This window comes from Sander lucioperca, chromosome 6, assembly GCF_008315115.2.
Source record: "Sander lucioperca isolate FBNREF2018 chromosome 6, SLUC_FBN_1.2, whole genome shotgun sequence".
NCBI lineage: Eukaryota > Metazoa > Chordata > Actinopteri > Perciformes > Percidae > Sander > Sander lucioperca.
In genome coordinates this window covers 17116945-17130582 of record NC_050178.1, presented here as the reverse complement: position 1 = coordinate 17130582, position 13638 = coordinate 17116945, and the positions used below count along the sequence as shown (strand labels likewise).

General features: G+C 40.3%; 1 protein-coding gene across 2 annotated transcripts in view; it reads left to right on the top strand.

The window, feature by feature from the left end:
- ptprga (protein tyrosine phosphatase receptor type Ga) overlaps positions 1–13638 on the top strand; it is a 511734-nt gene that overhangs the window by 383435 nt on the left and 114661 nt on the right. For both annotated transcript variants that reach the window (XM_036001852.1, XM_036001851.1), the window contains exon 6: positions 311–377. In XM_036001852.1, coding sequence (XP_035857745.1) covers positions 311–377 — 67 coding nt within the window. The remainder of the gene's footprint in view (positions 1–310; positions 378–13638) is intronic.

Below are 13638 nucleotides of genomic sequence, written 5' to 3'. Positions count from 1 at the left end.
GACCAGTTAAAATAGACACTTTTGCACACACTTGTTCATAGATGTGTGCATCATGTAGGCTTAGATAAGCGGACACTTCATGCATGCAGGGAATTGAGTCACTTCAGCAGCAGAGGGTACAATGTATAATAGGTACTAACAAACACAAATATACAAAAATGAAATAAACCAATTCATATAAAAAAAACATGCCAATATAATTTGTTGGAGCAAGCATAGATGTACAATATTTGGAGACTTACTAGAAACAAATACAAAAATGTATCATGTCTGCTTTACATAATGCTTTGTTCCTTTTTGTGTTCTTCAGGTGGGAGGGAAGGACAATCCTGCTGTCGACCCCATAATCCACGGCCTGAAGGGGGTGGTCCATCACGGTGAGTGGCAGCCCCCCCACCCAACACTGCACTGACTCATTATAGAGCCAGGATTGTAGGAGTTTTGATTTTCTAAATGTACATACATTCGTCTTGCACTATTACGTTACGATACAACTTTAGTTTCAGTTTAAAGCACCCATATTATGCTCATTTTCAGGTTCATAATTGTATTTTAAGGTTGTACCAGAATAGGTTTACATGGTTTAATTTAAAAAAAAACACCATATTTGTGTTGTACTGCACCGCTCTCTCTCACTGCTGCAGATCCTCTTTTCAGCTGGTCTCCGTTTTAGCTACAGAGTGAGGCCTCTTTTCTACTTCTTTTTCTGTACTATCTTTGATTGCACTTGCACATGCGCAGTAGCGCAGATGTAGATCATGTCAGCTAGCTGGCTCCATAGACAGTAAAAGCAAGGCTGTTTCTACAACTTCGGTCAGTTACAAGGCAGGATTAGCTGGGAGACTTCTAAATGAGGGCGCACATGTAAGTAGTTCTTTTGTAGATTATGGTGAACTTGTGTGTGTTGTAGCAGTGCTTTGCTATTGAGAACGAGGTAGCATGCTAGCGTTAGCGTTAGCATGCTAACGCTACGAGCTAATGGTTGCGGTTAGCCAGCTCGTTTCGGCTTGTGACGTCACAAGCCGTGCCGATTTTGAACAGCTCACCCGGAGACTGAAGGCAGGACACATTCAGAAACTGTATCTCACTCTAAACAGCATGGATGGATTTTTTTCAAAGTTTGTATGTGTGTGGAAGCACCAGAGACACAAAAGAACACCCCAAATCCCAGAAAAAGTGTTTTTTTCATAATATGGGTACTTTTCCTCTTAAAAAAAAAAAAAGATTACACACAAAGTTAGACAACAACTACACACATAGTACAAAGAAGACGCATCAACAGCCATGGCAAAGAAACATGTTTCATGATATCCTCGTATCCAGATCTTTTTTGGCAGCCCACTGATTTTGGTTTAGCAACAGGATAGACTGATGTATGAGAGTTCTTGAGCCTGTTTTAACTAAATGAAGGGACTCTTCATCGCCTGTTAGATGGCAAAAGTTGGTATTCATAGTTTAAAATATGCATGGAGTCATTACTCCAGCTTTTTGCCCCTTTTAACTAATTGTTTCTCCAGCCCACAGATTTAGCATATCATTAAGTCCTGTTCTGTCCCTGGTGGCCAGAAGATGGAGAAGACTACCATTTTCAGTAGCATTGCTGTGCTTAAGTTTCTGTCATCAGTGACCAGCCTTTGGTAGATTGGCCTTGTCGACCTGCTATTACGTATTCTGTGTTGAACTATGGACTTACGTAGCCTACATCATCAGTCCAAGATTCAGTTCCCTGCATTTGCTGGGACACACATGGGGATTGTGTTCAGTCAGGCCAGTTTTTTTAGCAGTTGAACTGGAAGGCCTTAAGTCGGGAGGTTTACCTCATTGACTGGTCATCGGAAGAACTGCTGCTGTCAGCCAATCAGGTTCCAGTATTGTGACGACTCCAGATTAATTCAGTTGAACTAATTAAATTCAATTTGCAGCTGCATTTATCTGCAAACTATTAGCAGAATAATATTCCTGTCGTGAGCCATGATATATTTAAAAACTAGACCTGAGTCCAGACCCGCTTAACACATTGATGGGGCATAATATCTGAACTGTAAATTTGCTTTGCTAATTTCCTCACTGTACTCAGGAGGGATGTGGAATTAGCATGGTAAATTTGTTCTGCTAACAGAGCCCTTATCTATCTGAGCTATGGTGGAATGAGAGAGAGAGAGAGTTTTATTTTTTATTTTTATTGAATGCTACAATCCAAACTCTAAAGGCAAAGTGAGGTAACATTAAGGTAATGAGAAATTGTACTAAAATAATTTCTGGTAAGAGTTAAACTTAAATTGATCCAATATATGTAAATATTGAAATGGAATGAAAAGAGGCAAACTGTAAAAGCATAGCTGGCTGGCAAATGTTTACCGTGCACGGTAGCTGGAGTCTCAAGATATCACAAGACCATACGAAAACCGGGGGATCAAAGATCATACGAAAACCCAACACGAAAACCGGGGGATCAAGGATCACACGAAAACCCATCCTGTCAGGCTTCAAGAAACACGTTTGAGTCTGAACCAAAAGCAGTTCAGACCCATCAGCGTCCTGTCAGGAGCTACTAGCAGCACGGGCATGGTTTAGGTGTGTGTGCTGGACAGCTGTTTGTTCAAAACAACAATGGCGGCTTCTACAGAGGTTAGCGTAGATGCTGCAGTAGCATCAGTTATGTCATAACTGGAGAATATTTCATCATTAAAAGAGAGCAAAGAATGGACCGGTATGTTTTCCTCGATGGAAAAGATGTTTTCGCTCTTCTACTGACTGGCTTCTGCAAGAGTTTAATAGACACGTGGTTCGTCCAATACCTGGTATTGCCAGGTATTTTTTTAAAGTGCCCGCCCCTTTCCCAAACTGTTTCCAATGACGGCTTCTCAGATGGTTCTGTCTTAACAAACTGATGGCATCAGGTTAGGCAAATGTACCCAAATCAAAAAATATATAGACTCAAAGCACACTCAGAAAGCACAGACCTCCACTATGGTCAATCCACTCGGGCTCTTCCTTGGTCCATGCTACACCTTTCCACCAAGTTTCATGAAAATTGGGCCAGCAGTTTTTTGACCCCTAATCCTGCTAACAGACAGACAAACCAACTGAACCGAAAACATAACCTTCTTGACCGGGGTAATAATAAAAAGAAAGTAAACTTTCTCTAACTCTAGTAAGTCTTCAGGTGTGAAAATGTGATATTACTTACCTAACAGAAAAAAAAAATCTGTATCCTAGAGAACTAGAATGTACTGTATACCTGTGCATTAGTACTTTGTAGATGATTGATTGATTCTTAAGCAACACATGGTAAATACACCACCATTGATCATACGTCATTTATTGGGCTGGGAGGGAGAGAGAGAGAGAGAGAGAGATGCATCGAAACTACTGAACTCTTGGTTGATGATTACAACAGGATACATGTGCACTGCTGTGACTGGTCAGTTTTGGCCTGTCCCTTTAACTGCAGACTTACCTGTGATGAAGACATGAACATAATTAAAAACTCAGAAATCATAATGATGGAGATACCTTAGTTGTTTCACGCAATAATTCACACATTATTATTAATGAGATACTATTAATTAGTGTACAATCCTGATAGATCATGAAGTGATCATGAAGTACTACAAGAATTAAGTCATGCATGAATTTGTACATGTATGTACTCTTATGATAAAGTTTTACCTATACTATTTTATCAAACTTTTAACTGCAGGGTATTTTAAGCTTTGACTGTACTACTCATAAAAAAAGTTTTAGCCTTTTGCATCATTTAGTGCCTCATATTTTATATTCACACAATAAATTAGGACTTCTGGGAGTTTTTTTTTTTCCCCTCACATTAATTAAATTATTTTACATCCATGTTTTGTTAGCACTGTATGCCCTCAGTCAAAAAGCAGTTGTCTCCCGCATGCAGCCCTGAAGTGCATCCCTGTCATGATCAAAAGATTTATCCTAAAGCAATGTTCTGTCTTGTCCGCCCCAAAGGGGCCCGCTCGCCTTGCAACAACAGAACGGCTTCAGAGTGAATTTTAGAGCTTCAGCATACACAAATAAAACTTTGATTTTTGATCACCGCATGATACTTGCACTTTATCTCCTGCTCAGCTGTCTTGGAAAAACTACCCTGCCTCCATAATTCATCTAACACAAAGACCACTCAAGTTCAATCAAGGCCGCGCTCCCATCGCTCCCACAGGGAAGGTGGTTGGCTAATTTGCTCCGTCTCCGCCAGTGTTACTCTGTGGAGCAGCGGGTAGTTAAATCTTTCACAGCGCTCGGTGCTCTTGTGCTCTTGTTGCCGGGCTTGTCTGGCGGACACACACCGCAGATCTGACTCCTCTGTCTTTGTACCCCATGCATTGTTGCATTTTACATGAAACCTCGATGGAACAAATGCCCTCTGACTAGTTTGCCAGCGAGCGGCTCGGCACCATCCCTGTGAAAATCAGCCTGGTAAAAAGGCAGAGAGTGATTTACATATCGGACTCATAAAAGGGTTTTTGGCGTCGAAGAGAGGAGCCCATTGTCGACACAGGGTTTGCAGGGACTTCAGGCGGGATGATGGTAAAGACATGACATCTCATACTTCATTTTAATGTTGGCTGTAGTGAAAAACACGATAGACTGCTGCCAAAGTGTATTCGTCATCATTAACTCGGGGGGGGTGGGATGATTGGACCAGATAGAACATAGAACACATGACATTATGCCTTCAGGCAATTTCCAGACAACACCTTTGACAGAAGATATAATGTGCGTAATATATTTGCTATGTCAATACTGTAAATTCCAATATTAAAGCATTACTGATTTCATGGGAAATATACACAAAAAAACCCACCATACTTAGTGTATTACTGATGTATTAACTATGTCCCCTGAACTTATTATCAAAATATATTTGTCATTGTTTTTGACAAAACAAAAATTTGTCAGAATAGCATATGTAGTATAGAGCTGTCAATCTTCAATCTTCTTCCCAATCAAATTCCATTTGTTACTTTTTAATATTTGAATATTTAATGTTCAAATGCAGCCTGTTAAATAATTTGTACTACACTACTCAGGCGTATGCATTGTCAATGCCACTATAAGCATGTGGTTGTTACACATTATGTCCACTACAGGGACTTCTAACATTAGCCTGGCCTTGAAGGTGACCTGCACGCAACTTTGTTAACATTAATTTCCCACCACGAGCACACAGCGACAAACACAAAACAGAGAACTCTGTAATGAAACATTAGCTAACAAGTGTATTGAAGCAGCTCTGTTGTAAAGGCCAACGGCGCTCGCTTAGCACAATGACATCATGTTAGAAAGCACAGCCAAAACGATTTGTCATAAACTAGCTAAGTAACAAATGGTGCTAACGGCATTAATAACTAAGCCAAACGGTGCTGTCACTACTATTTTAGTGATTTATAAGCAACCTGTTTTTTGCAGATTGCAGAATTCACATTATCCATATCATTGGCATCGTAAGCATCACTTGCTATCACCATCCTGATCATCTATAGCATTTGTTTCATGGCAATCCACCCATCGGATTATTGTGCTAAATTTTTTAAGCAGAGGAAAGCTGATAGAATGTCCAAATGCATTAATACCAATACTAAATTTCACTGCAACCTGGAAAGTAGTTGTTAGGACTTGAGATATATATAAAAAACGAAATACTGAAGTGAAATAAAGTTAGTTCATATTGTTCCTGAAGGAGGAGGATGAGTATTCTGTTCAGTGTGAGGGCACATGAGAATTATTCTTGGGAGACAGTTTTCTTACCTCTTTCAAAGTTATTCTCACATTGACATACAGTAATGCACAGCACAGCTGGATGTAAGGCATTTCAAGATGCAGTGCATCAGACAGTCTGAAGGAAAGGTGCGCTGTCCAAAATCAAAAACTGTAAATAAATGATAACTCTTAAACCCTTCCTACTAACTTAACATTGTGCCCAAACTGCTCAAGTATCCACTAAAATCAAGATACAGGCTGTGAATAAAATCCACAAAAAATACAACATGAGAAAGAAAGGAGGACAGATAAATAGATGTGTCTGCCCCAAATTTCTGGAAATCCTATTGAGCAGAGGATGAAAAAGAAGCTTACCGTGCACGCACTGTGGAGTGGAGCCACATCACATCTGATGTGAAAGAGTGCGCTTTGGGATTAAACCCCCATCAGCAAAGGAATGGTAGACATACTGGTACAGTGGTAGGCCTACAAACGGAGAGAAAAAGACAAACACTGAATTTCTCTTCTTCAAATTCCTATAGAAGTGCATCAGGGTTGACACAGTGCCTCAAATCAGGAGAAACTGTTGCGTCTAGGGATGCAGGCTTGGACCCAAAAGTGCAGAGACTAGGAGGCAGTGGAAGATTTTGAAGATTGATTAAATAAGACGGCTTTCAACAAAGGGATTCCTGAGGCAGGCAGGCAGGCAGGCAGGCAAAAAGCAGTACAGGCAAGCCAAAGAAGTTCCAAAAACACTAAGAAAACTAAAGACTAGGGAATCAAAAAACACAAGGCCCGGCGAGACGTAGGGAGTAACAAACACAACGATGTGACAACAGACAAAGGAAGCACAGATACTAAATACACGAAGTAACGAGGGTAGTAACGAGGAACAGGTGACATGAGGGCTGCTGAACAGGTGGAACACATCAGGGCGGGGCAGACAATCACAGAGGCGGTAAAACACAAACCTCGACTCCTCCACTTGCCTCCTTTCCTCGCGTCTTAGTCCCTCCCACTGAGCAGGCAAGGGAGAGACACGAGGAAATGAGCGGAACAGAGTGGGACCGAGGAAATGTGTTTTAGAGGGATGAGACGTCCTTTTCTCTGAAGCGTCACATGAATTTGTCAGCTGTATGGGCGGAGTTAGCAACTCCTTCGGCTGCAAGGCTTCTGGGAGGGCTCCTCTGATGTATCCTCGCTTGTGGCTCCTCGATGATCCTTCCTCGATGCTCGCTCCTCGGTTCTTGGGGCAGAAATAAGAGCTTTGAGATGGCCTTCACCGAGGAGGGACAGAACAACTTCCGGTTCAGCCGAGGACCGAGGAGCTATCAAATAAGCGACATGAGAAACTAAAGAATGAAATATACACAAGCATGGAACTAGGTAAACAAAACAGAGAATGAACACTGGTAAAACATAACCATGAACAAATAACAGGGAAACAGTAACACAGAGGGAATGAATTGACAAAATAAAACAGGAAAAACAAAAACTGAAAACCACAACCGTGACAGAAACCACCATAGGATTTGTACAGCCTTTAAAATGCATTGCCAATCAGGGTCACAGAGTGCTACGTCAGTGGAGAATTTGTGCAGTGAGTGAGATAGTGAATTAATATACTTGTAATGTGTGCCGGTGAGGAGGAATGGCTTCATTTCAGCACTGTGACATGAGAGCAGCCAGAGCACAGACGCCCGAGTAGATAAACAGAGGAAATGACACAATGCTGACACAGAGAAGTGTGTAAATATACAGCTATATGCAGCACCTTAGCAATGGAAGCCTAACTCTCTGTCCCTCTATGCCCTGTCCTCTACTAGACATACTCCAAACACACACTACTTAGAACATAATCCCCTGAAATCTGAGCACAGGCAGTGTTGTACTTTGCTTGCTCATGTCAGTCTTCTCCAGTTTATTGAACTGTATGTCAGACACTTTACAGAACTACAGACATGCAGTTTCCTACTCAAGCCCTATTCCCACAGGGCTAGTATTGCCTCGTGACTTCTAATCATTTGTAATAAATACAGAGGATGTCTGTGATCTTAGAGAGTGACACAAACACTTAATACACACACACACACACACACACACACACACACACACACACACACACACACACACACACACACACGTATGTAAAAAGTGTATGAAATGGCTGGTGTCCCTCTAACTCAGGGTTTTTAGGTGGCACCTGGGGTGACGAAAACAATATTAGCCCCTGGAGACAGGTTAGCAGCTCTACAGTCTGTACACTGTACACATTAGAGTAGGCTGTGCGTTGTTCTTGGTATGTAACCTAGCCTGTAACATTTCAGGCACACAAATGCTTAAGCTAGTGGGGTGGCAGTAGCTCAGTCTGTAGAGAGTTGGGTTGGGAACTGGAGTACGGAGTGTGGACTGGTAGCTGGAGAGATGCCAGTTCACCTCCTGGGCACTGCCAAGGTGCTCTTGAGCAAGGCACCGAATCCCCCCAACCACTCAGGGTGCCTGTTCAGCAGTCGCAGCCCACTCACTCTGACATCTCTCCATTAGTGCATGTATAGGACCTGAGCATGTGTGTGTATTTCAGGCCTGTGTGTAGTGTGTAATAACAACAGAGTGTAAATTGTAATTTCCCCACTGGGGATCAATAAAGAGTAGACATTTGAAATGCCTCAATATCTGGACTACCCTTCTCCACACATACTGAGATAACTAGTTTGTACATTAAAATGTGTTTGTACTTTAAAATGTTCTCATTTACTTGTTCATTATGTAAGAAGGTCAAACTGGAAAATCTCATGAAAGAAACAACTAATTTTGCAAAATGAATGCAATGGATATTGCTCTAATGCCAAGATAAGTATCATCCAAGACTTTAAACCCCTTAAATTAATTCAAACATTATTGTCCAAGACCAATACAAAACTCACAAAAAACTTAAACCCAAACAACATCCTACTAACTCCTACAAATCCTAATAAATCCACACAGTAGATACCCCAACATTTTCCAACTCTTGATAAGACTGGATAGAATGTCACTAGCTCAGTGTTTTGCAGTAAAAATCCGCTTATCACTGCAAAATACAAAGTTCTCATCCAGACATAAAATGCCACCTCATCTCATGTGCAAATGAAGCAATCTAACTGCAGTGCAGATAAATAAGTCCCTCGTTCTTTTATTCTTTAAACAGTTCTTGAACACTTTAGAACAGATTTAGAACTGAAATATCTCAGCAACATGTGTCACTGTCCCTGTATGACTTCTCTAGGACTTTCTCCACAAAGCAGCACTGTTCAGGAGTTCAGAAAACAAGGAAAAAGCAGTTATGACACTACTGTATTTACACTCTTTCATTATAGATGCTTAATGGTTGTGTGCTCATGGTAACCCAGAGGCAAACAAACACCTAATTCATTCTGACACCAGCACTTATTTTAGGCTGCTAACAGGGTCTGTCTGATATGGAATATTAATCATTATCAGCCATGCATGAAAGTGTAATGCCCCCCAAAAAGGGTCAAATAGAAAAAGAAAAAAATTATAATTTCCACACTATTTTTATTTAGTAAATAAGAGTGCAGGCCTGAATTGATTACTGATCATTCATGTGGAATGGTTATTGTAAATATTATCTAATATTGTAGATATTAATTAGATGCTTATAATTTATTGGCCCACGTTCCTTTTTTTCCCTTATGATGATGATCACCAACAACAGCCCGTCATTATTCTCATCTTTCCTTCAACGGCATAAGTCAGTCAAGAGAAACTTGTATTGGGAAGAAGAACCCAGCGGTGAGGAGATTAGATTCTTGCAGCACAGGAAGGTATTGGTCCATTAATCCTGAGACAATTCTAATCTATCACCAGACAGAAAAAGTATCTGAGATGATTCTGTAAACCATATTCAATCACAATGTTTTGTTACATTACTGTAAGTGCAAACTGAACAACTAAAACACTTGGTTAAGGTTAGGGAAAGTTTGGGATCACAGAGATCTAGATTCTACAGTATGGGGTCAGTTTCATGGTAGTCTTGCATAGCCAGACTTTCCTCCACAGCGCTGCGGCGGAGGGTCTGGCTAGGCAACACAGCATTCCGGGATGGGAGAAAAACGTGCTCTGGTTTATTGGCATTTCTTTAAACCAATCACAATTGTCTTGGGCGCTTATGCAATAACGGTGCCTCTGCAACATAGCCTCGGTAAGGAACTTGTTTTGGTGGAACATGTGTACGTTCAAAAGTTGTTTTAGTCGTGCAACAGAAAACTCATATTGGACAGATAGTCTAGCTAGCTGTCTGGATTTACCCTGCAGAGATCCAAGGAGCAGTTAACCATAGTCCTCATAAATCCACCGATGTTCAGAACAGCAACACAAAGAAAGAGGAAGGTAACGGACATCCGGCCGTAAAGAAGGATATCCGGCGAATTTCCGGTGGCATCGAAGCAATCCCGGAAGAGGAACGTTGTGGATATAAACTATCCTGACACCTTTATTGTTGTCTGTGATGAGGCCCACCACAGCTGTGTTGTCAGCAAACCTGATGATGGTGTTGGCGTTAAAAATGGCTACACAGTTGTGTGTGTACAGGGAGTACAACATGGGGCTCAGAACACAGCCATGAGGTGCTCAGGCATTAAAATCTGATCAAAAGCGTCAGATCTCTGACCAAAATCACTCAACTCAATTGGCTCAGAAATTGTAATCAAATAATTTGCTCAAGGCTAAAGCTGAATTCATAATCCACCGTACAAAAGTTATATATTACAATCAGAGTGAAAGTTCAAGTAGACCCTTCTAGCTGCCATGTTAAAACCAAATGAATAATTTTTCCACCACTTAATTCAATCCAAACTCCATCAGGAACTGTTAACCAAATTTTCTTTTTTACTTTTGGATTGTTTATGCTCATCAAGTTTTTTTTTGTCAGAGTGCAAGTTATAGCTTCATTGAATAATGAGGACGCAGAATACACTGAAGTACTGCTTGCTCTCTAAGAACTTAAAAAGGCTTTGAACATGATGCAAAGAGCAAAATTGCCAGGCCTCGATGGTCTGCCACTGGAGCTGTTCCTAGAGTTATGGGATGTTATCGGGCCATTGCTCTTAGATTCTATTAATTATGCCCTAGACACGGGGTCCTTTCATCATGACCAAACTACGTCACTAATGTCAGTAACAGAATTTACTAAAGTTTTAGTTAGAAGACTTAAAACATATGTATGCAAGCTAATTAATCATGACCAAACTGGATTTTTTAAAGGGGGAGACTTGCATGAAACCATAATATACTCATGGTTCTCCCCTGAGCCTCCATCAATAGAAGAATGTTTAAATAATTTTAGGGATATTGCTGTCATAGAAAGATCATTAGCTGTAATTCCGAAAGTGCGGTAATCCACTGTACAGGTTTGGGATGTCCTCATTGGTACTCTTTTCAATCCACATTTCTTTGCACAGATATGTGTCACTTATAAAATGTAGATAGAATGTAATGGCGATACGTATAGTTGCTGTTAAATGCTGTTTCTCCATATCCATGGTACCTTGTGTATTTTCATGTGACAAATTCACTAAAAAGTTTATCACAAAAAAACAAAACAATCTGCTCTTCTTTAGCTGTCTGCCAATTCAATTTCCCTCCTTTGTATTACAGGAGCATTGGAAACACGTACGGTAATTTTTCAACTGCCATGTCCTGAAGCTTCTAAAGGAAGAACGCAACGTTATTAAAAACATGCATATTGTAATTTTCCCATTCTGGCTCTAAACCTACTCCACTCCAGATACACTTTTTACACTACAATACACTGATGACGTACTGCACATTCCAGTGTCCTACCGGCCTGTATGCTAGCTCTATTAGCTATGACACATTATCAACTTGTTTCACAATACAGACTTTTATAAACATTTTCATATCGTAGTTTCGGGAAATGATGGGTAGTATTTATTTAGTAAAAGAATTATATTAAAGAGTGTTGTTGGGATTTTTTCTTGAGAAAAGAAATTGTTTTAATGTTTTGGAATTCAAAAGGGTTTCATTTTCAAGAACATTTCTCAGGGAATAAACAAACACTGATCATTATTGATGAGATGCTATTGCAATGGGGCAGATGCTGCTCACAGGAGGTACGTTTTACAAGATCATACTGAAAAACCTGAAAAGGATCCCACACAACAGATACAGTTTTACTCTTTTGTTGTTCCCTTCATTTATTTGAATTATGATCTAACACTGTCTGAAACTCCATCTGTCTTTTCCTTCTTGAAACCCCACAAAAGCTGACCCTTTGAATTCACTTTTACCACAGATGTACATTGGCACGGCTAATTAAAGTTCAAACTAATCCAGTCAATCTCTTAGTATGGACGTAAAGGTGTGGTCTCATTACACTTCAGTCCTGTGAATATTCTATCAGGATTTAAAATAAAAACGGCTTACAAACAAAAGGTGTGAAGTAGGCAGGTCAAAAGACTGGCAAAAACCCATACACTAGGAAAACTGAAAACAAGAATAACCAAACCACTGTAGGAATAAACTACACAATGAAAGACCAAGGGATAGACACAGGAAAAGACACATGTAATGACAATGATCAGACAACAGACAAAGAAAGCATGGAAACTAAATACACAAGGTAACAAGGGTAGTAACAAGGGACAGGTGAAATGAGGGCTGAGGGACAGGTGGAACACATCAGGGCGGAGCAGACAATCACAAAGGCGGGACAATACAAGGCAGGAAGTAAATCAAAACATGACACAGGAGAAACAGAGACTACAAAGTAAAACACGAAACTGAAGCATGAAAACACACAAGGATGGAACTAGGAAAACAAAACAGAAAGAACAAGGGTATAACATAACCATGAACAAATAACAGGGAAACTGTAACATAGGGAATGAATTGACAAAATAAAACAGGAAAAAGTATGACATTTTCACTTCATCGCCCATGTATTTCACTACCAGAATTCAAAGCATTGCATTGCTTTCACACACGGTTTACAGTTTTGGATGGCTCTCATAGATATGTGTGACAACCATGAAAATGGTGACTTCATGTCATATTTCCAGGATGAGTGCTGGGTAATTGTGGCTAATGTGAGTTTACCTTAAGCAACTGTTTGGAGACCAGTAGTTGAGTTTGACATATACTCATCTGTGAGACTGTCCTCACCAGAAAACCACTACATTGGTCATTTCTTTGAATGCTGAAAATGATGTGGTCTGCATCCTGTCTCCTACATTTATTTGATTTAACCATGACCAGTTCCTAACCTTAACCAAATAGAGAATGTGAAAGTTTACTCTTAAGCCCAATTTCCCACAGGTCAAAAAAACATCTAACACCCACTAACATCTGACTTTTGTCTTTTGTGGGAAAGGTTACAATCAGCATTCATTCCCTGGACAAATGACTCTGCAGTAGTCACTGCCCCTTTTCCTGCAATGCAATGACGCACATCGCTATAACATACTTGTCTACTGGCAATGGGAAAGGACTCTATCACCTATTTTTCTAAATCCTGTAATTTCAGACTAATTTTGGTGGAAAAGGGGTATTGGAAACAGTACTTTGTCAAAAATATCAACTCAAGGTCTACTTGCTAGCTTGTTCCAGAGTTTTCAATTACATCTTGTGGTCTTAATCAGATAATCTGGTCAGGTGGTTTAGTTACCATTAGGAAACCTAAGTATGGAACTTGAGTTATCTCAAAAATAACTTTAACACTCAACCTGGGTAAGTTTAGAGAAAGCTGGTGATCATGGTTTCCAGAAACGTTGACTGGTTGCAAAATGTGGTCCTCAGTGTCAAAGTCACATGTGGTTGAAAGCTCCAGATAAAGCTAGCAACTGGACCTTGAATTAATGCTTGTGTGTTTTGGAAGGCAGTGACAAACAA